Source organism: Heptranchias perlo, chromosome 25 (genome assembly GCF_035084215.1).
Source record: "Heptranchias perlo isolate sHepPer1 chromosome 25, sHepPer1.hap1, whole genome shotgun sequence".
In the NCBI taxonomy this organism is placed as follows: Eukaryota; Metazoa; Chordata; class Chondrichthyes; order Hexanchiformes; family Hexanchidae; genus Heptranchias; species Heptranchias perlo.
The window spans coordinates 11,141,425-11,165,218 of NC_090349.1; the positions used below are offsets into that span (position 1 = coordinate 11,141,425).

At 43.6% G+C, this 23,794-nt stretch overlaps 1 protein-coding gene across 8 annotated transcripts in view; it reads left to right on the forward strand.

Annotated features, from left to right (window-relative positions):
* The window catches only part of LOC137342013 (oxysterol-binding protein 2-like), a 286,909-nt gene that overhangs the window by 119,946 nt on the left and 143,169 nt on the right, over window positions 1-23,794 (forward strand). Inside the window, exon 1 of one of the 8 annotated variants that reach the window (XM_068005602.1) lies at window positions 19,778-20,044. The exons of the other annotated variants lie outside the window; for them this stretch is intronic. Within the exon in view, the coding sequence (XP_067861703.1) occupies window positions 19,966-20,044 (79 nt within the window). The 5' untranslated portion in view covers window positions 19,778-19,965. Of the gene's footprint in view, window positions 1-19,777; window positions 20,045-23,794 lie in introns of those variants that run through there. 8 annotated transcript variants of the gene reach the window in all.

The window sequence follows — 23,794 nt, forward strand, 5'->3', positions numbered from 1 at the left end:
AAAATGTAGTTAACTTCAGGTAAACATAGAAGCATTTAATTCCAATGGACCAGAGCCAAGAGAATCATGTGGCATTAAACGGGCTGCCAATGTGCCATCGCCTGTTTTTAGCCACTGCCCAAGATGTATTTTACCCCCATGTGTTTTAATTTTTGCAACAAGAGTCTTGTGTGGCACCTTAACAAGTGCCATTTGAAAATCCGTATATGAATTATCCATTATATTCCCATTATGCTCACAGTGATTCCCTCAAAACATTCCATTAAATTAGTCAAGTACAACCTGCCCTTTACTGGTCCATGCTGACTGTCTGTGATTAGACCGTGACTTTCTAAATGTTCACTAATTTCATCCTGTGTTACGGATTTTACCTACAAATGAGGTAAGACTAAATGGCCCATATTTTCCTATCTTTGTGCCTTTCTTCTTTCTTGAACTTTTGTCACCTTTCAGTCCTTTGGCACAATTCCTGCTTCTGAATGTTTTTGGAAAAATATGGTTAGAGCCTCCTCCCCAACTCCCCTTAGTATCTTGAGGCACATACCATTTGGGCCCAGTGACTTTCCTAATTTCAGTATGATTAACTTTTGCAATACAATTTCCTTTTCAATATTTATCATGTGGCTTCCACATCCTCTTCAGATAGTCCTGCAGCCCCACTCTTGCTTCCTCAGTTAAGAACTGATGCACCATACTTATTAAGCATCTCTGCCATTCTTTCACACTCGAGAACAAAATGGCCCTTCTCTGTGAGGTTGCACCCTTTCTTTAACTGTCTTTTTGCTTAAGGACGTAGTAACAGGGCACTTAAATCATATGATTAGGCAAAGTCAACACAGTTGTGTGAAAGGGAAATCATGCTTGACTAATCTATTAGAATTTTTTGAGGGTGTAATGAGTAGGGTAACTAAGGGGGAATCAGTGGATGTAGTATATTTGGATTTTCAAAAGGCATTCGGATAAAATACCACACAAGAGGTTGTTACACAAGATTAGAGCTCATGGGATTGGGGGTAATATATTAGCATGGATTGAGGATTGGTTAATGGACAGAAAATGGAGAGTAGGAATAAACAGGTCATTTTTGGGTTGGCAGGTTGCAACGAGTGGGTTGTCGCAAGGATTAGTGCTTCGGCCTTAGCTGTTTACAATATATATCAATGACTTAGATGAGGGCATTGAGTGTAATGTATCCAGGGTTGTTGATGATACAAAGCTTGGTGGGAAAGTAAGCTGTGAGGATGACGCAAAAAGACTACAAAGGGATATAAACAGGTTAAGTGAGTGGGCGAGAAGGTGGCAGATGGAGTGTAATGTGAAATTATCCACTTTGGTGGGAAGAATAGAAAAGCAGAATATTTTTTAAAAGGTGAGAGACTATTAAATGTTGGTAGTCGGATGGATTTGGGTGTCCTTGTACATGTCACAAAGTTAACATGCAGGCACAGGAAGGCAAATGGTATGTTAGCCTTTATTGCAAGGAGTTGGTGTATAAGAGAAAGGAGGTCTTGTTGCAATTATATAGGGCTCTGGTGAGACCACACCTGGAGTACTGTGTACAGTTTTGGTCTCCTTACTTGAAAAAGGATATACTTGCCTTATAGGGGGTGCAATGAGTGTTCACTGGATTGATTCCTGGGATGAGAGGGTTGTCCTATGAGGAGAGATTGAGTAGACTGGGCCTATATTCTCTGGAGTTTGGAGGAATGGGAGGTGATCTCATTGAAACATATAAAATTCTTAGAAGGCTTGACAGGGTAGATGCTGAGAGGTTGTTTCCCCTGGGCTGGAGAGTCGAGAACTAAGGGGCATAGTCTCAAGATAAGCAGTTGGCCATTTAGGACTGAGATAGGGGAAATTTTCTTCACTAAGAGGGTTGTGAATCTTTGTAATTCTCTGAGCATCCACAGCCTTCTGGGGTAGCCGTTGAATATATTCAAGACTGAGATCGATGGATATTTGGACACTAAGGGAATCAAGGGATATGGGGATCGGGCGAGAAAGTGGAGTTGGGGTCGAAGATCAGCCATAATCTTATTGAATGTCGGAACAGGCTCGAGGGGCCATATGGCCTCCTCCTGCTCCTATTTCTTATGTTCTTATGTACTAATGGGCTTTAAAGCCCTTGTTATTTCCCATTATATTGAGTGAGTCTTTTTTCATATTTCCCCATAGGATTCCTTCCCTTCTATACTTTTTATATATTCTCAAAGTTTTGTTTTGTATTATATCCCCCCTATATTTATCATATGAAAGAAAAAAGAAAGAACTTGCATTTAAATAGCGCCTTTCACGGCCTCACGACGTCCCAGTTTGCTTCACAGCCAATTAAGTACTTTTGAAATGTAGTGCCATGGGATCTTTTACATCCAACTGAGAGGGCAGACAGGGCCTCTGCTTAACATCTCATCTAAAAGACTGCACCTCTGACAATGTTACTGCACTGAAATGTCAGCCTGGATTTTGTACTCGAGTGTCTCGAGTGGGACTTGAAACTACAACCTTCCGACTCGGAGGCAAGAGCAGCACCACTGAGCCAAGGCTGATACTGAACATGCTTCGACTATTTTTTTAAAAATCTGTTTTTCAGTGTGAATCTAATTAGGGTATGGTTGTTGCTTCCCAAGCGTTCTCCTAGCTTCAGATCACTTACGCTTCATTACCCAGAATCAGATCTATCACTGTCCTTCCTTATCGGACATGCAACACCCTAATTAAGGAAACAGTCCTTGATGCGTTCCTCTCCTCTTTTTGTTTTGACCATAAACTTTTGTTTTATTCCAGTGTACTCCAGGATAATTAAAGTACCCCATTATTACAAGTTGGCTACCACTGCAAGCCTCTGTAAATTGCCTACAAATCTCTTCCTTGCTTTCTTTTCATTGGTCTATAATGTACTCCCAATATAACAGAAGCCTTATTATTTCTTAATGCAGACAGACTTTGTCTGAGCAGCACCATCATTAATACATTTTCCTCTCTATGGCTGTAATTGTGTCCTTAATTACTTTTTTTCCCCAGTTATCTCTCTCAAATTTTATAGGCAGGAATATATGGTTCTCAGACCTGCTCTGGCTGAAGTCAAATTTTTGTGACCTTGTAAGATCATTGTTACATTTCAAGCCCCTTACCAGGGGCTTTTTTTTCTCACAAAAGTCAGCTCCCATTGGAGAAGTCGTTCCCTGTAATCCAAAGTGTGACCTAGTGCACAAAGTAACCTGGGATTGCATGCCTAAGGAATGAACGATAGACCCATTTATTGTCTCTGGATTTATACATAGAATTTTCACTACACACTTGCATAGTTTTGACGATGATTAATATCAGTGACGTTGGACACTTGTTTAGTAATTCAACCTGACACACAAGTTTATTAACAGGTGAATGCCTGGAACTTCCTTGAGGTGGTTCCCTACTGGGAGATTGGCGGAACCACCGGAGAAATCATGTAATTTCCTGAAATAAGTGCACATAACTCAACAGTAATCTTTTTCCTTTTCATCTCTCTCTCAAATTTTATAGGCAGAAATATTTAGTTCTCAATCTTGCCCTGGCTGAAGCCAAGTTTCTGTCAGGACTTATGACATCGTTGTTATGTTTCAAGCTCTTACCAAATGGTTTTCTCACAAAAGCCAGCTTCCACAGGCTCCTTGTAATCCAAAGTGTGACTTAGTGCACAAAGATTGCTTTGTCCCTTTTATTATACTTTTTCTTAGACCCCCCCTAAGCCATATACTTTTAAGGTAAGTCTCTTCACCTCACCTCACCTCCCCAGAACTTACTAGTTTAAAGTCTCACCCGCAGTTCTGTCTATTCTTGGTGCCAGAACATTGGCACTAGTTTGGTTCAAGTGGAGTCAAGTCCTCTTGTAAAGCCATCTCCTTTTCCAACACTGGTCCCAATGGTCTACAAATGTGAGACCTTTCCTCCTACCTTACTCTTTTGGTCGAATATTTAGTTACCTAATCTTCCTCTCCCTGTCTAACTTAGTGCATGGCATGCATTATACTCTCGAATACAAGTCTTCATGTCTTATTTTTTTTAGCTTTTTTCCTAGCTCCTCATATACATACCAAATATTATTAGTTCCCGCATGAACATAAGAACATAAGAAATTGGAGCAGGAGTAGGCCAATCGGCCCCTCGAGCCTGCTCCGCCATTCAATAAGATCATGGCTGATCTGATCCCAACCACAAATCTAAAGAACACAAGAAGTCTGAGCAGGACCCGGCCACATAGCCCCTGGGCCCTCTCTGCCACCCACAGGGCATTGACCGATCCGAACTCAGCTTCATGTCCAATTTCCTGCCCGCTCCCCATAACCCCTAATTCCCTTTACTTCTAGGAAACTGTCTATTTCTGTTTTAAATTTATCTAATGATGTAGCTTCCACAGCTTCCTGGGGCAGCAAATTCCACAGACCTACCACCCTCTGAGTGAAGAAGTTTCTCCTCATCTCAGTTTTGAAAGAGCAGCCCCCTAGTTCTAGTTTCACCCATCTTTGGGAACATCCTTACTGCATCCACCCGATCAAGACCCTTCACAATCTTATATGTTTCAATAAGATCGCCTCTCATTCTTCTGAACTCCAATGAGTAGAGTCCCAATCTACTCAACCTCTCCTCATATGTCCGCCCCCTCATCCCCGGGATTAACCGAGTGAACCTTCTTTGTACTGCCTCGAGAGCAAGTATGTCTTTTCTTAAGTATGGAGACCAAAACTGTATGCAGTATTCCAGGTGCGGTCTCACCAATACCTTATATAACTGCAGCAATACCTCCTTGTTTTTATATTCTATCCCCCTAGCAATAAAAGCCAACATTCCGTTGGCTTTCTTGATCACCTGCTGCACCTGCATACCAACTTTTTGATTTTCTTGCACTAGGACCCCCAGATCCCTTTGTACTGCAGTACTTTCCAGTCTCTCGCCATTAAGAAAATAACTTGCTCTCTGATTTTTCCTGCCAAAGTGCATAACCTCACATTTTCCAATATTATATTGCATCTGCCAAATCTCCGCCCACTCACCCAGCCTGTCTATATCCCCTTGCAAGTTTTTTATGTCCTCCTCACTCTCTACTTTCCCTCCCATCTTTGTATCATCTGCAAATTTTGATATGTTGCACTCGGTCCCCTCCTCCAAATCGTTAATATAGATTGTAAAGAGTTGGGGACCCAGCACCGACCCCTGTGGAACACCACTGGTTACTGGTTGCCAGTCCGAAAATGAACCATTTATCCCAACTCTCTGCTTCCTGTTCGATAACCAATCCTCCACCCATGCCAGAATATTACCCCCAATCCCGTGATTTTTTATCTTAAGTAATAATCTTTTATGTGGCACCTTGTCGAATGCCTTCTGGAAGTCTAAATACACTATGTCCACTGGTTCCCCTTTATCCACCCTATACGTTATATCCTCGAAGAACTCAAGCAAATTTGTCAGACATGACTTCCCCTTCATAAAGCCATGCTGACTTTGTCCTATTAAATTATGCTTATCTAAATGTTCCGTTACTGTCTCCTTAATAATAGACTCCAAAATTTTACCCACCACAGATGTTAAGCTAACTGGCCTATAATTTCCAGCCTACTACCCTTTTTAAATAACGGTGTTACATTAGCAGTTTTCCAATCTGCCGGGACCTCTCCTGAGTCCAGGGAATTTTGGAAAACTATCACCAAAGCATCCACAATCCCTACTGCCACTTCCCTCAAGACCCTAGGATGTAAGCCATCAGGTCCAGGGGATTTATCCGCCTTGAGTCCCATTATTTTACTGAGTACCATCTCTTGAGTGATTTTAATCGTATTTAGCTCCTCCCCCCCGAGAGTCCCCTGTTTGTCCAGTGTTGGGATATTCTTAGTGTCCTCTACTGTAAAGACTGAAACAAAATATTTGTTCAGCATTTTTGCCATCTCCATGTTTCCCACCATTAATTTCCCGGTCTCATCCTCTAAGGGACCTACGTTTGCCTTAGCCACCCTTTTTCTTTTTATATAACTATAGAAACTCTTGCTATCTGTTTTTATATTTTTTGCTAATTTCTTTTCATAATCTAACTTCCCTTTCTTAATCAATCCTTTAGTTACTTTTTGCTGTCTTTTGAAGAATTCCCAATCTTCTATCCTCCCACTAAGTTTGGCTACCTTATATGTCCTTGTTTTTAGTCGGATACTATCCTTGATTTCTTTACTTAGCCACGGATGGCTGTCATTTCTTTTACACCCTTTTTTCCTCAGTGGAATATATTTATTTTGAAAGTTGTAAAATAACTCCTTAAATGAACACCACTGCTCATGTACCGTCTTACCCTTTAATCTATTTTCCCAGTCCACTTTAATCAATTCCGCTCTCATACCATCATAGTCTCCTTTATTCAAGCTCAGTACGCTTGTTTGAGAATCAACCTTCTCACCCTCTAATTGGATATGGAATTCAACCATGTTGTGGTCGCTCGTTCCAAGGGGATCCTTAACTAGGACATTATTAATTAATCCTGACTCATTACACAGGACCAGGTCCAAGGTTGCCTGCCCCCTTGTAGGATCAGTTACATACTGCTCAAGAAATCCATCCCTGATGCATTCAATGAACTCGTCCTCAAGGCTGCTCTGCCCAATTTGATTTGTCCAGTTAATATGATAATTAAAATCCCCCATAATTATGGCTGTTCCCTTATTACATGCCCCGACTATCTCCTGATTAATACTTCTTCCAGCAGAGTTGCAACTATTAGGAGGCCTATATACTACGCCCACTAATGTTTTTTTTCCCTTATTATTCCTTATCTCCACCCAAACTGTTTCATTATCTTGATGCTTTGTCCCAATATCATTTCTCTGTATTACAGTGATTCCTTCCTTTATTAACATAGCCACCCCACCTCCCCTTCCTTCCTGCCTGTCCTTCCTGATTGTTAAATACCCTGGCATATTTAATTCCCAGTCGTTGTCACCCTGCAGCCATGTTTCTGTAATGGCCACAAGATCATACCCATACGTAGTTATTTGTGCCGTTAACTCGTCCATTTTATTACGAATGCTACGTGCATTCAGATAAAGAACTTTCAAATCTGTTTTGTGACGCTTAGTTCCTGCTTTTTCCTTTTTTAACACTTTACCTATTACTCCATACCTTCTGTCCCTTCCTGTTATGCTTTCCTCTCTCTCCCTGCTCAGGTTCCCAACCCCCTGCCACTTTAGTTTAAACCCTCCCCAACAGCACTAGCAAACACTCCTCCTAGGACAGCGGTCCCGGCCCTGCCCAGGTGCAGACCATCCGGTTTGTACTGGTCCCACCTCCCCCAGAACCGTTTCCAGTGTCCCAGGAATTTGAATCCCTCCCCCTTGCACCATTCCTCTAGCCACGTATTCATTTGAAATATCCTCCTATTTCTACTCTGACTAGCACGTGGCACTGGCAGCAATCCTGAGATTACTACCTTTGAGGTCCTATTTTTTAATTTACCTCCTAACTCCCTATATTCTGCTTTTAGGACCTCATCCCCTTTTTTACCTATATCGTTGGTGCCTATGTGCACCACGACAGCTGGCTGTTCGCCCTCCCCCTCCAAAATGTTCTGTAGCCGCTCCGAGACATCCTTGATCCTTGCACCAGGGAGGCAACACACCATCCTGGAGTCTCGGTTGCGGCCGCAGAAACGCCTGTCTATTCCCCTTACAATTGAGTCCCCTATCACTATAGCTCTGCCACTCTTTTTCCTCCCAGCCTGTGCAGCAGAGCTACCCGTGGTGCCAGGAAGTTGGCTGCTGCTGCCTTCCCCTGATAAGTCACCCCCCCCAACAGCATCCAAAGTGGCATATCTGTTTGAGAGGGGGATGGCCACAGGGGACCCCTGCACTACCTGCCTGCATCTCTTACTCTTCCTGGTGGTCACCCATTCACTTCCTGCCTGTATACCCTTTACCTGCGGTGTGACCAACTCGCTAAACGTGCTATCCACGAGTTTCTCTGCATCGCGGATGCTCCACAGTGAGTCCACCCGCAGCTCCAGCTCCGAGATACGATCGGTCAGTAGCTGCAGGTGGACACACTTCCCGCACACATGGTCGGCAGGGACACTGGTAGTGTCCATGACTTCCCACATCTTGCAGGAGGAGCATATCACGGGTGCGAGGTCTGCTGCCATGACTTGCCTTAGCTGAGTTACCCCTTTTAAATTACGTTGAAATTAGAAAATGTTAACTAAACTAGGGACCTAGGTTCACTAAAAAAAAACACTATCTACTATAAAACCTGCAGATCTTCCCTTTCCTATTACTTTACTTACAGTAAAATGGTAGAAATACTCACCTGAACCTACTCACCAATCAGCTGCCTCCCCTGTGCCGCGTCACTTTCTGACTGGTGACGTCACCCCGAACTGCCGCTGGTCTCAGAGTCTCGCTCTCAGAGTAAGCTCTGGTCTCGCTCTCTCCGCGCTGTTTATATCTCCGCTCTGGTCTCGCTCTCTCCCGCCGCTCACCGACTGGACTCTCGCTCTCTCCGCGCTGTTTATATCTCCGCTCTGGTCTCGCTCTCTCCCGCCGCTCACCGAGATCATCTGCTCAACCAACCCTCCCAAACATCTTCCACATACTCTTTCATCCTGGCATCAAACAGGCAAATTCTGTCCTGCGATCTAAATCGCACAGTGGCATAAGTGCCTTTTTCCCCTGATCAGTAAGTTCCTCCAGTACTAGCACCTATGTCTTCCTACTGTATAATAGGACATATTGCCAGGAGCTCAGGGCCATTGTTTTCAGGAGTGAAGGGGTACCATTCTCTTCCTGCACTGTCCAGCGGTTCTACAATTTGATAATAGAAAATTCTGTGCTGCTTCATTTTGAAAATGAACATATTGATGAAAATTAAGATTGCTGTTGAGTTACGTATAGTTACTTCATGAAATTATACAATTGGGGTGATTTTTGTACTAGCTGAATTGTTCCAAACTGGTGCAAATTTAGCTAGAAGTGTAGGGTGTTAACAGCACACAGTTTTCCTGGGGCAGATCAGTACAATTCTTCATAACTCTGGATGCAACTTTGGACATGTCGGAGGAGGGAGCCGAATGGTGAGCAGGAAAATTGCGATTCAGATGAAACTTAACGGGATGCAGACACTTAGAGTGGGGGATAGGAAGCCTGTTTCTTAAAACCTTTGAAAGGCTCAAAAGACTTTTTAATCTATTGGTAGCCTTTCCCAAAGCCAAAGAGGGAGAGGGGAAAGAAATGGCGGGCAGAAATAAAGTGAAAGGAAACCCAATGTGAGGCATGAAAGAGGCATGCAAGCAAATGGAGTGGAGCAGCACAGCATCTACCCTCCATCTGTTTGATGGCGGGTGAGGTGGAGGTGGTGCTACGTGGTTGCAGGGAGACTGGCCCTGTTTGACACTCTAGGACACCATCCCTACAGATCAGCGTTGCATATGCCTGGACGGAGGTGGAAGCAGTACTTGACTGCTACTGTGACAGTGTTGGGTACTTAGAGGGTAGTCATTTATCTATACCCCTAAAACAAACTAGAGGCTTAGGAAATTCTGAGACGTCTGATTATTTATTGATCAAGTCAATGATGTATCATTACACGCAGAGCCCATGCGACTGGTACCGAAAGTAACTCGTGCAACGGAACGCATCAGAAATGCTGCCTTGACTGCTCACGCTCCTAATGTGATGCTATTACATCAGCACGTTCTACCTATGTGTAGTTAATACACGAGTACGTTAGCCTACTACAACACCGTGTCAAGTGACACTCATTATGTAATTCCCTTCAATGCATCTGCGCATAAGATTATGCCCCCTTGTTCTGGACTCTCCCGTCAGAGGAAATAACTTCTCTCTATCTACTATCAACTCCTTTTAATCACCATATATCTCCTCCTTTCTGTTCCCCACAGTGGATGCCAGACAGGTTGTGCCAGAGCCTGCTGGCAACTTGGTGAGAGCAGCCAATGCTCTTGATCGCCCTTGCTTGTCATCTTTCATGTAGTGCCATTGAATGCATAACATGCTGAGATTGGGGAGCTTCTGAGACAGCATCCAACATGATAGTTAGCCAGGAATCATATGTCTCAGGCTGCACAGAGCGTCTCTCATGCAGCCTGATCTGCCTGGCATCCTCCTGTAGGCCCTCCTTCCAAACATGGCAGGCAGAGGAATTCTCATTGATATCAGTAGTGGGCAACAGGGAGGGGGAAAAAAGTGAAGGAAAATGGTTAAGAATCGGCTTAAATGCAATAACCTTTATATCGCTGTGAGATGTTCATGAGCTTCAGCATACTTACCACCGCTGAGCAACCCTGGATGGTCATTTGAAATGGGAATAATTCATGTTTGATATCCTGCCCACCAGGATGGATGGGCATGTCCCCAAGTCATACTTAAATGAAATGCCCAGCTGTGTGTGGCAGGCATCTCCTCTGCTGCTGGAGCTTCCCCCCGGAAAATACATTAGGGTCAAAGTGGATGGGTTTCTGGTGGGCTGGGACTTCTGGCCACTTTCCACTTTCAGCCACCTGAAGGGAAACGTAGGCTATTATGTCTCCATCTAAACAATTTTTTGGATAGGGGTGGGAATTGAATTCTGGGCCATAAAAATAATGGATGTCTTTACAGAATGGATTTTTTTTTCCATTTTGGGGAGCCAATGTCAATATCGAACAATCCAAGGGAAGCTTCAGCTTAATTGCCCTTGGGCCTGGTATCTCCTGTGTGTCCATAGGCGTTGCCCCTGTTCCAGTTGTAACCACTTACAGACTGACTACTTTTGAAACATTTTGCAGATGATGTGAGATTTTTAATTCTAATGGTTATTTAATATTGTACCTATGCAGTGGGAGAGTGGAGACCAACATCGCTGTTCAGGTTTTTCTTTTGTCCTGTGCTGCCAATTATTGTTGGGTATTTTTGAGAGCCAATAAGACGGAGGCCTGTGTTTTCTGCTGCCTCCAGTGGGAACGAAGGGATCCATGAAAATTCAGGTGGTTAAGCTGTTGGAGGCACAGAGTTTGCCTCCTTTTATATTTGGCAGCAGGTTCACACACGTAGTGTCGACAACACATTATTGAAATAAACTCTTGTTCCCTAATGCTTTTGTTGCCACTCCAGTTAGTGGTAGCTCTCAGAGGGCCTCGTCTTAACAGAGGCAATTGATTAGGGTTGTACAATCCAATTTATTTATTTGAATTCTTCGAGAAAGTTACTGCTGTTTCTCCACACCATGCTCCATCCCTGAGAGAAGGCGTACGTGGTCGGCCTGATTCTAGGCACCAGCTGACCACCCACCAAGAGGCATCTGAGAGCAGATGTCACTCCCCTGATCCTTCCCAACCAGTGGATAAACATCTGGAGGGTAGTTTTGACCCAACCCGCTGGGCGGGAGACTGGTGGATTTGGGTCCAACGCCAGTTTGACACCCTGCCTGATTTTACTCTCCATTGACCTCATCTGATTGCTCTTCCATGTGTCCTAGTGTCTGGCTTCAAACAGCATTGGCAGACACCAAAGAACAGTTAGCCCATCTGCTTCCTTGAGTGGGGCTGGTGTTTGCTTTAGGAATACCTCAGGTGAGGAGATTAAATGCAATAAAATTATGAAAAGTGGGGTGGGGGGAGTTATGTGTCAATTCAGTATATTCTGTCTCTTGTTCTCATTTTTGAGTGTTTCAGCACTCAGCCACTCAAACCTGATCATTCCTGGCAAAGTTAGGGACCTGCAAAACTCAGCAGTTATTTATAACTTGTTTCTATTTTTAGAATTTTATTTTTTTTAAATGGGAAGAGAGTATTTGAACTTGGCACAAAACATTCATCAATGCAAAAGCTGAAGAAGGATTAGCAGGTAGGTGCTGAAAAGAAGCCCTCTAATGAAATAGCACATGCTGGAAAACAGAGTAAATTCTGTCTGAGCCTTATTACTTTGGGGTTTTTTTTGGATATTTGATCTGACATCAATGAATAGATGGTCTCTTTCATTTTAATACTTACATCTGATTTGCGTTAATTTAATTCCACTAACTAAACCATGTTCGCTGTCTTGAGTAGGTGGGGCTGGGGTTGCTGACTGGAGAAGGCTGGGCTAGCTAATTGAAGTTGCTGTTCCCACTCGTGAGAACAGATGGGAGCTGGGATTGTTCATTGGAGTGGATGGGTGCTGCTGGAGCCTGTGACTGTTGATTGGAGGAGATTGGGGCTGGGGTTATTGATTGGAATGGGTGGCTTGCTAATTGTAATAGGGGTTGCTGATCAGAGGAGATGGGGAATGGGGTCTGCTAATGGAAGTGTGGGAATGATGTGACTGATCAGAGGAGGCATGGATGGTGTCACTGACTGCAGGAGGTGGGGGCTCTGGACTGCTGGTAGGAGGAGGTAGGATTGGAGGAGGTGGGGTTTGGGACACTGGATAAAGTGGGCTTGGGATGCTAATTAGAGTAGATGGGTACCATCAGAGACTCATCAGGGTCCGTTAGCAGGTGGTGAACATTCCCTCTTACATCATGCGTCTGGACTCCCAGAAGCACACCGACTTCTCTGGTAGAGGTGTGGTTGGGGTTGCTGATTAGAGGTAACGAGGTTGGGCTTAGTGATAGGAGAGGGTGGGTTGGGCTTTGTGATAGGAGGGGGTGGGTTGGGCTGGGCTTGCATAGTAGTAAAGCACTGGTACAGACACACTGGTTCTGCACCTCCTCCTTTTAAGACACTCCTTAAAACCTACCTTTTTGATCACTTATCCTAAAGTCTGCTTCTTTGGCTTGTCAATTTTTGTCTGATTACGTTCCTGTGAAGTGCCTTTGGATAAGAACATAAGAACATAAGAAATAGGAGCAGGAGTCGGCCATTCGCCTGCTCCGCCATTCAATAAGATCATGGCTGATCTGATCCTAACCTCAAATCTAAATTCATGTCCAATTTCCTGCCCGCTCCCCGTAACCCCTAATTCCCTTTACTTCTAGGAAACCGTCTGTTTTTGCTTTGAATTTATTCAATGATGTAGCTTCCACAGCTTCCTGGGGCAGCAAATTCCACAGACCTACCACCCTGTGAGTGAAGAAGTTTCCCCTCATCTCAGTTTTGAAAGAACAGCCCCTTATTCTAAGATTATGCCTCCTAGTTCTAGTTTCACCCATCCTTGGGAACATCCTTACCGCATCCACTCGATCAAGCCCCTTCACAATCTTATATGTTTCAATAAGGTCGCCTCTCATTCTTCTGAACTCCAATGAGTAGAGTCCCAATCTACTCAACCTCTCCTCATATGTCCGCCCCTCATCCCCGGGATTAACCGAGTGAACCTTCTTTGTACTGCCTCGAGAGCAAGTATGTCTTAAGTATGGAGACCAAAACTGTATGCAGTATTCCAGGTGCGGTCTCACCAATACCCTATATAACTGCAGCAATACCCTCCCTGTTTTTATATTCTATCCCCCTAGCAATAAACGCCAACATTCCGTTGGCCTTCTTGATCACCTGCTGCACCTGCATACTAACTTGCAGGTTTACTATATTAAAGGTGCTATATAAATGCAAGTTGTTGTGGTTCAAATGGTTTCCTTTTGTCCTATAAATCATTTTGGCTTTATGATTCTAAATGCAAGTTCTTCTGTCCTTCATTCTTTAAACTGCAAATCCACAGTGTCTTAATACAAAAGTTGCAGAGCAGATTCTCCCCAGCTTCTTGCCTTATTTATCAATGAGTCCATGTGGAGTAGAGTGCATCATTAAAGCCAGCGGTGCAGGGAGTTCTGAGAAATGGCTACAGTAATCAGTTCTAGATCGATGATTTCACATTTGCAGGAGGGGCTGAGAGGGAATCATGTTCACAAAGTGCTATACTGCTTTAAAAAAATCCCTGCACTCGTATTTATTTATTTCAGACAGACCATGAAACATTCAGTTTGGGGTCTGTTTGTGGCCAGCAATCGAGCAAGTGTAGGGGGATGCCAGTGTGCTCATTCATATGGATGGTGGTCGCAGTGAGATTACTGTCCTCTCCTCTCCTCAAAAACTGCATTGTGACTGGTCTGTCCATATCTAGGTATGTCAGCCCCACGGGATTGGCATTGGATCAATTGCGTCCTGTCAAGTCAGTTTGTTTAGCAACATATTTGACTAGGGGCCTTCTAGAAAAAGACAGAAGTTTGTCGGCAGTCCATACTAGAGTGGAGCTTCAGTTCTCTTCTGAGGGACAAGGCCATTTGGACGCAGGCCCTGATGAGAGATGACATTTTTGTGAATGGTTTCCTGCATCACAGTCTTTGGAGTGGGCCCAAAAATATGTGCAGATTTTGCCTGACCCTTTTTTGTAGGTTGGCCGGGGGTGGGGGGAAGAGATCCTTCTTGTCTGGTAATAATGGGGCACTGACGAATCCTCATGTTGCAGAAATTATTCTATTGAGATGGACGAGAGGGAGCTCTGCCTGACACACTCCTCGCTCTGTGTGGCTATCGGGGTTTAAAGTGGTGATCTCCCTAGGATTCCTGCAGTAAAACTGTTTGTTTTTGTTTTAGAATATTGACCACATTTTTGAATGTTTATAATGTTTTCCCTTCCTGCCTGAGTGGAAGGGAGAAAATAAACAAAAGGGAGAAAATAACCAATAGAAAAGTTAACCTGGTGATGTATTGATGCTGTTGGTTGAAGTCCCAGCATATTTGATGGTAGCAAGGAGCACCAATCGCCCCACAATCCGCTGAGCAATCTGCACACTGAGCACCTGATCTCGGCCTTGCTGCTCTGGGAGGAACTGTGGAGTTGGGGAAAGCTCCTTATTAGTGATAATGAGATCTACATCGACAGAGAGTGTACAAACGGCCAGCACTCCTGAGGCGGCACGTGTTAGTGCTGTGACACGCTGAAGCACTTCAGTGCCTCCGAGTATCAGCTTTCAATCCAAATGGTAAATCTGATCAGGAAAGGTTGTAAAAGAAATGCTGTTAAAATGGAGGCTGTGTTGAACTTGGAAGTGTCAGCAATATTTTACTGATGATTAATTTGCAGTGTGAGTGCACAGGAATATTAACAACAGAGAATTTAATTACAGCACAGACAGGGGAAATCGTGTTTAATCCAGTTCTATTGCTGATGTGTGCTCAAGCATTCTGTGTAGTGTGGCTTTGGATGTGAAGCGAATTCTCACCACAGGAGTCTCTAACTTTCATTTTACTGAATTAAATCAACACAGATTTGAGTAATGGAATAACAACCACAAAAAGCGATATAACCAGGAAGGTATACATTGTAATACATAAAACAGGACAGTACAAGCAATAACAGTGTATTGTACAATATATACAGAATGGTACAACCAATAACACAGCAACAGGATTCAAGTTCATTTCCCACACCGCAGAATTTCTAATCTAGTGTACACGTGAGTCGGTAACCAGCGTAAAACTGCACCCGTGAGTCAGTGAGATAATTGCACTGTACAAGAAGTTCTTAACTTGTACTAGAAGTGTCAGCCGTGGCTCAGTTGGTTGCACTCTCGCCTCAGTCAGAAGGTCATGGGTTCGAGCCCCACTCCAGAGACGAGAGCACATAATGCAGGCTGACACTCCCAGTGCAGTACTGAGGGAGTGCTGCACTGTTGGAGGTGCTGTCCTTCGGAGGATACATTAAACTGAGGCCCCATCTGCCCCCTCAAGTGGATGTAAAAGATCCCATGGCACTATTTCAAAGAAGAGTAGGGGCGTTCTCCCCAGTGTCCTGGCCAATATTTATCTCTCCACCAATATCACTAAAATAGATGATCTGGTCATTACGTCATTGCTGTTAATGGGTCCTTGCTGTGTGCAAATTGGCTGCCACGTTTCCTACATTGGAACAGTGACTACACTTTAAAAGTACTTAATTGACTGTAAAGCACTTTGGGACGTCCTGATGTCGTGAAAGGCGCTATATAAATGCAAATCCTTTCTCTCTCTTACTATGCTCTCTTACTGTTAGTACACTTGACATACACTGGCCCAGTAGTGTTTACTGCGAACATCGCTGTTGTGTACCACTCCTACCGAATCTAATGTTCCACAGAGCAGAATGACTGAAAGAACGAGTTCACCTGCCATGAGCAGGTTCAGATAAGCACGGCGCTATACTGACACACTTCGGGGATTGTATTAAAGTTCAGGGAGAGTAAAAGTTTCCACGGGAATGGAAAGTCACTGTTTTCCCTGGTGAATATGCTGACTGTGCTCAACCCCTGCGATTTCTGGGACTATCCCGCCTCCCTGGAGATCGAGAAATCCCTGTAGTGATTTTTGCCAGCTGTATCTATTCTTGTCCCAGGCTCCTTAGTCACCAGGTGTATTCAGTCGCGCTACTTTCATCTTTCGGATGAGACGTTCAACCGTGCCCGCCCTCTCAGGTGGGTATTAAAGATCTCGTGGCACTATTTGAAGAAGAGCAGTGGAATTCTCCCCTGTGTCCTGGCCAATATTTATCTCTCAACCAACATCACTAAAACAGATGATCTGGTCATTATCGCATTGCTATTTGTGGGACCTTGCTGTGCTCAAATTGGCTGTCACTTTTCCTATATCACAACAGTGACTACACTTTTTGGGGGGAAAAAGTACTTCATTGGCTGTAAAGCACATTGGGATGTCCTGAGGTTGTGGAAGGCACTTTATAAATGCAAGTCTTTCTTTCTTATAATCTTAAGAATTTGAATCTGAAATTTTATTGGAGAATATTATTTGGATTAATAGACGAAGCACATATGGATTTATCGTCCAGGAACGAGCTCAGACCTATAGGGCATTAGCTTACTCATCCAACGTATGTAAAACACATTGGAGGCTTTATTAGATGCACAAACTTTATCTTTATTCAAAACTCTGCTGCCCGTATCCTAACCCGCACCATGTCCCGTTCACCCATCACCTCTGCAAGCTGATGTACATTGGCTCCCGGTCTAGCAACGCCTCAATTTTTAAAATTCTCATCCTTGTTTTCAAATCCCTCCTTGGCCTCACCCCTTCCTATCTCTGTAACCCCCTCCAGCCCTACAATCCTTAGAGATCTCTGCACTCCTCTAATTCTTGCCTCTTGCGCATCCCCGATTTTCATCGCTCCACCATTGGCGGCCGTTGCTTCAGCTACCTAGAACCTAAGCTCTAGAATTTGGCCACTCGTAACACAAAGAAGAGCAATGCCTGTCCCTGTTTGCCACAAGTTGTGTTCCAATAGCTGGCCATTCAGTGAAGATGTTGAGGTTCATTAGTGGTTCTTCAGAACGTTCTCTGAATTTTTCATGCAGTGGCAAAGGATGGAGCAATCCCTAATTTATCAGCAAATTTTGAAAACTACTTGTTACATTGTGTGTGTGAATGGAATTCTAGCTTTTAACATGTTTTTAACACACGAGTTATACAATATAAAAGCCAAGAGGTCATATGTGCCCATGTAATACCTTAGGACCTCAATTGAGTGCTGTGTGCAGTATTAGGCTCCAGACTACAGGAAGGATATTGAGGCTTTAGAGAGCAGAAAATGCAGATTCACTGGGACGCTGTCTAATATAAGCAAAAACGACTTGAAAAATTGAGGCTTTTTTCTTTAGAACAACAGAAGTGTTTCAAAATTATGAAAGGATGGGACAGGGTAGATAGAAGCAGACTGTAGTTGAGAGGTCCAGAACAAGGGGCTATGGATACAAAATTAAATGTAAGATTTAGAACAGAGAGCAAGAGAAACTTCTTTACAGAGAGAGTTATGAGGCTGTGAAATTCACTTCCAGAGTTAGTGGTTGAGGCAGACACTATGTCAACATTCAAGATTAGATTGGATAGGTGGATGAAGGAAAAGGGGAAAAAGGGGATATATGGGAACAGGGTGAATAAATGTGATGAGGACAATTTGCTCACAAGGAGAGTAAAAGCCAACACAAACTGGTTAGGCCAAATGGCCTGTTTCTGTGTTGTAACTTTGATGTATTTCTATATATAACTGTCAGGGGAGTGCTTTGGCATAAATAATTTATCCTCAGTTGGTCTCCCTCATCAAAGGGGCTTCTCTGGAGGGCCAAAGTGATCAGGGTTTTGTTCAGCGGACAGGCTCTGGCAGGAAGGTTGGAAGGCCCATGGTGCACTTCTGCAGGGAGTCACTCATTCCGCTCAGTCAGCATAGCTGCACAGCGGTCAGATGCAGTTTTGTTGAATCTTTTAAAGCTGTTCCTGTTGCTCCTTGCTTTAAAAGGATCTGTACCTGTACAGAGTATGTACAGTAAGTGTGGAACATGTCCATTGCCACAAAATGCTGCTACATTGCTTGATGGAGGACTTAATCACTGCTAGTCTTTTGAAATGGGCATAAATACTTTGTTGAAATTCCTCTCTCCACAGTGCCTTTCTTATTAAGGGCCATCACTGTCCCAGGTCAAGAAATAAATATATATTTATTTGCAAGCACACAGATGCTCCATGGTGTAAGCGTTTTCTTACTGGAGAAAATGCAGCAGCTACTTTAATCAGATGTTCATAGAAAATAGATTGCATTGGAAAGCTGACTGTACCTTCTGCCAACAACACTCCCAATAACTTGGTAAATTTACAGCTGTATAATCCTTATTGTGACCAATTAGGAAAGAAATAGAGTTGTCAATGATCAAATTTTGGTTTTTCCTCCCAGTATTTCATGTTAACTCACATAATAGTGGAATGAGACCTTCGAGCTATCTGTCCTCAAATCCCCGGCATGGTATGAAAGCAGGTTTCTATCGTTACCTCAGGCTGCGAAAGTTGATTTGCGGCTGGTGTCTCCCCAGCATTCCAAGTAAACTTATCAGTATTAGTGTTGCCTCAGGCGGGGAGGGTCTGTATTTTCTTACAGCACTCTTGTGAACTTTTTAAAATATTTATCCACTTCCCTTTTAAAAGCTATTACCCATTCTGAGTCTACCACTCTCTGGTAGAGCAATCCTCTGTGTAAAAATATTCTCCTAACTTCTCCCTTTGTTCTTTTGGTGATGATCTTAAATTTATGCCCTCTAGTTACTGACTCACTGACCAATGGAAACAACTTTTCTTGATTTACCTTATCAAAATCCTCATAATTTTGAACACCCCAACTAAGTCTTCTCTTAACCTTATCTGCTCTAATGAAGAGAGCGCTAGTTTTTCTAATCTCTTCTCATAACTAAAGCATCTTATCCCTGGTACCATCTTAGTAAATCTCTTCTATGCCCTCTCCATGGCCTTGGCATCTTTCCAAAAGTTAGTTACCCAAACCTGGACACAAAATATTCTAATTAGCCTCACCAATGATTTCTACAGGTTCAGCATTACCTCTTCGCTTTTGTACTCTGTCTCTATTTATAAGACTTATTCCATATGCCTTGCCTGTAACTCAGGTCTCAATTATTCTATATATAAACTATCTGAATTCCTCAATCACACTCCTGCCTGTAAGTCACTCTTAGGTATCCATTATTCTATATATACCATCCAAACCTCTCAATTAGATTCATGCCTGTACCTCTCGAGGAAATATTCTATATAAACCGTGCGAACCCCTCAATTAGGTTCCTGTTTGTAACTCACTCTCTGGTATCCATATTCTACGTATAAACTACCTGAACTCAATTAGTTTACAGCTTGTAGCTCACTTCGAGTTCTGTTCAGCTCTAAGAGAAAAAAGTAGTGTATCAGATTTAATCGAATGGAATTGATAGGATTGTCTGCTGTTATGTGATGTTCACTTTGGAACACGAGGGGTTAAGCATTGGCCCGTGCTCTAGAGTAAGCAGCGGTGCATTGTGGTATGGAAGCCTGCAAGCCCGTAGTGGTGCATTGAGGAAAAAAAAGGCATGTGGGAGAATACCCAGTGCATGAGACTCCCTGCCGGTGCAAGGACTGTGAGCAATGCATCCTGAGGAAAGAGGGCTGCTGAACGAGGACGCTGCTAATCTCTGTACTAATGTAGAGCCCTGCTTCACCGACCGACACAGCCGAGGGGGATGAAGGGCAGAGGCTGCTGGGAGACGGGATCCGCTCGCTCATTCTGCAACTCGGGCTGCCTGAGTAAATTGAAGAGGGGTTAGTGGCCTTGCAGTGCTTCTCTTTAACACAAAGCCTGGCTTGTGATTAGCAACGGTCGCTGTGCTCATCTTAAAAACTGCATGGTCAGCAAGTTGCACAGAACTGTAAACGTAGCGTGCAGGGCCAGATCAGAAAATCCAGTAATATCGGTCCCAGGCCCTTATTCAGAAAAGAAAGAGCTATGAATGCGGGTGATTGATTATAAATTCCAGGGCCATCATTATGTATATGTGAGTGTCCTCCCCCTAGTTGGTTTAATAATTTCATTTATAATAATACATTGCCCTGAGTGAGTGCCATTCCTTTGATACTCTTGTGAGTTGATAAGAGAGGGGATTTTTCCTGTGGCTTTGCAGTTATTTATCTCAATTCACAGAATGAAAATACTTAGCGAAAATGAGACAGGGATTTTTAAAAAAATATCAAGCGATTGATCCAGTGAATGTATCTCCGTTTCCCCAGTCGTGGCCTGTGATTTTTGCGTGAAGTATCTCACGATTACGTCGCGTCATCAGGCTGCGGTGTTAATCCCAGGAGCTCAATGCAGGATGAGTGCCCGATTTATTTTTTTCTCCAAGCGGTCACTCTTTCAAACATCACCGTCCACTGCCCTCTCCTCAGCCACAATTATTGAGGTCACCCATTCTGAAACAGCAGATCTATTGATTTCGGACTGGGCTGGTATTGGGGCTAGCAGCTGTCGTCTTAGCCGCCGAAATAATTATCCGTCTCCCTCGCTACCCGGAACTGGCGCCCGCCTCCCGGGACTGGCGCCTGCGTCCTTTGCCGTCTGACATCTGTCTAGTTATACCCTGATTAGAGTCATTTGCTTAATTATAAATTAAACTGGTAACCCGTAAATTGGTTTTATGAAAGGGAAATCGTGTTTGACAAATCTACTAGAGTTTTTTAAGGATGTAACTAGCAGGGTAGATAATGGGGAACCAGTGGCTGTAGTATATTAGATTTTCAAAAGGCATTCGATATAGTACCACACGAAAGGTTGTTACACAAGATAAGGGCTCGTGGGGTTGGGGGTAATGGATTAGCATGGATTAAGGATTGTTTTCTGTCCATCAACCACAGAGTGGGGATAAACGGGTCATTCTCAGGTTGGCAGGCTGTAACTAGTGGGGTGCTGCAAGGATCAGTGCTTGGGCCTCAGCAATTTACAATCTATATTAATGACTTCGATGAAGGGACTGAGTGTAATGGATTCAAGTTTGCTGGCGCTACAAAGCTAGGTGGGAAAGTAAGCTGTGAGGAGGCTGCAAACAGACTGCGAAGGGATATAGACAGATTAAGTGAGAGGGCAAGAAGTTGGCAGATGGAGTATAACGTGGGGAAATGTGAGGTTATTCACTTTGGTTGGAAGAATAGAAAAACAATATTTTTAAATGGAGAAACTATTACATGTTGGTGTTCAGAGGGACTTGGGTGTCCTTGTACATAAAACACAAAGTTAGATACAGCAAGCAATTAGGAAGGCAGATAGGCAAATGGTATGTTGGCCTTTATTGCAAGAGGATTGGAGTACAAGAGTAAGGAAGTCTTGCTGCAATTGCACAGGGCTTTGGTGAGACCACACTTGGAGTACAGTACAGTTTTGGTCTCCTTATCTAAGGAAGCATACACTTGCCTTAGAGGCAATGCAATGAAAGTTCACTAGATTGATTCCTGTGATGAGAGGGTTGTCCTATGAGGAGAGATTGAGTAGAATGGGCCTGAAGTTTAGAAAAATGAGAGGTGATCTCTCTGAAATATGTAAGATTCTAAGAGGGCTTTATACGGTAGATGCTGAGAGGCTGTTTCCCCTGGCTGGAGAATCTAGAACCAGGGGGCATAGTCTCAGGATAAGGGGTCTGCTATTTAGGACTGAGATGGGGAGGAATTTCTTCACTCAAAAGGTTGTGAATCTTTGGAATTCTCTAGCCCAGAGGGCTGTGGATGCTCAGTCGTTGAATATATTCAAGACTGAGATCGATAGATTCTTGGACTCAAAGGCAATCAAGGGATATGGGGATCGGGTGGGGAAAATGGAGTTGAGGCCAAAGATCAGCCATGATCTTTTTGAATGTCTGAGCAGGCTCGAGTGGTCATATGGCCTACACCTGCTCCTATTTCTTATGTTCTTAAACTTTTAACATGTTAATTAAACTGTCGTAGAAGTTAGGATTCAGTGCGTTTGACCTTTACAGACCCTATTTTGGAGTCTGTACTGACGCACTGACCTGTATGGGGCCTGTTCTCTCACACCCTGACCTGTATGGGGTCTATGCTGACACACACTGACCTGTCCAGAGCCTGTACTGCTGCACTACCCTAGATTCTCTATTTGGGACTACTTCAACATCATGTTTAACATGTTTGAAATAAATGGGTTAACGCCAATGTTAAAATAATGCTGATTGGGAAATCTAGGTTAGTGTACTCATTCCTCTCAGTCTATCGTCCAGGCAAACATGGATGCAGCCCATAGATATCCGGTACAAATGGCCTCAATTAGACACCTATTTTTGATTGTGCGTTCTATTCTTTTATGAGTGAAAGAATTTGGGCCAAACATCCCGCTGGTTCTTTGCTGACAGGCATGTATGCACAGACATCCACCCTGACTGGAGAGCCAGTAGTATAACTTAGTGCTGCTGACTTACATTACTAAAACAGATACCAGCTTCAAACTGCTGCCTGCAGTATAATTAAACAGTGCTACATGTCATATACGTATTTTATATATCTATCTATTTTAGATAGATTGCATGTATTGCGTATTGTACACACTTCTTGTAAGTGACACACTTTACTCCTGTAACACTTCCTCCATTATATTTTCCCTGTTACACTTTGATAACTTCCCTATTGTTGTAAAACAGTGTATCTCTTGTTCACCAGAAGCAATGGAGACTGTACGAACATACAAACAATGACAGACAGAAAAAAGACCCTGTGGTCCATCCAGTCTTTCCCACACAACCATGATACCTTGTGTATCACAATATATACACTCCTCACCCTACACCATCTGGTATATGCATCGCCATTTAAAAAGAAATCCATAAAAAAAAACACACAAAACATTAAAACCAATCCAAGAATGCCTGTTGATTCAGCTGACTAGGACAGTGAGTAGCTAGGCTGTCTTGCGTTTGATTGCTGATCTGTGCTGAATTTGCTTGTTCTGGTGGTCGTTCCTTCAGCTGCCTAGGCCCAAGCTCTGGAATTCCCTCCCTAAATCTCTTTGCCTCTCCCGCTCCTCCTTTTAAGTTGCTCCTTAAAACCATTCTCTGACCAAGCTTTTGGTCACTTGCCCTAATATCTCCTTATGTGGATCAGTGTCAAGTTTTGTCTGATAACGCTCCTATGAAGTGCCTTGGGATGTTTTTACTATGTTAAAGGCGCTATATAAATACAAGTTGTTGTTGAGTTGAGCTGGGCAGTGGTCCGGACGCTGGTTTAGAGGTGGGAATATAAGGCCATTCCCGATCAGTGTCCGGTGACTGCTGCTGGAAATCCCCTGAACCAGACCGTTCGCAACCTTGGCGACCTATTTGACTCTGAGATGAGCTTCCGATCACACATCTGCTCCATCGCCAAGGCTGCCTACTTCCACCTCCGCACCATTGTCCATATCTGCCCCTGCCTCAGCTCATCTGCTGCTGAAACGCTCATCCATGCCTTTGTTACCTCTAGACTTGACTATTCCAATTCTCTCCTGGCTGCCCTCCCATCTTCCACCCTCCATAAACT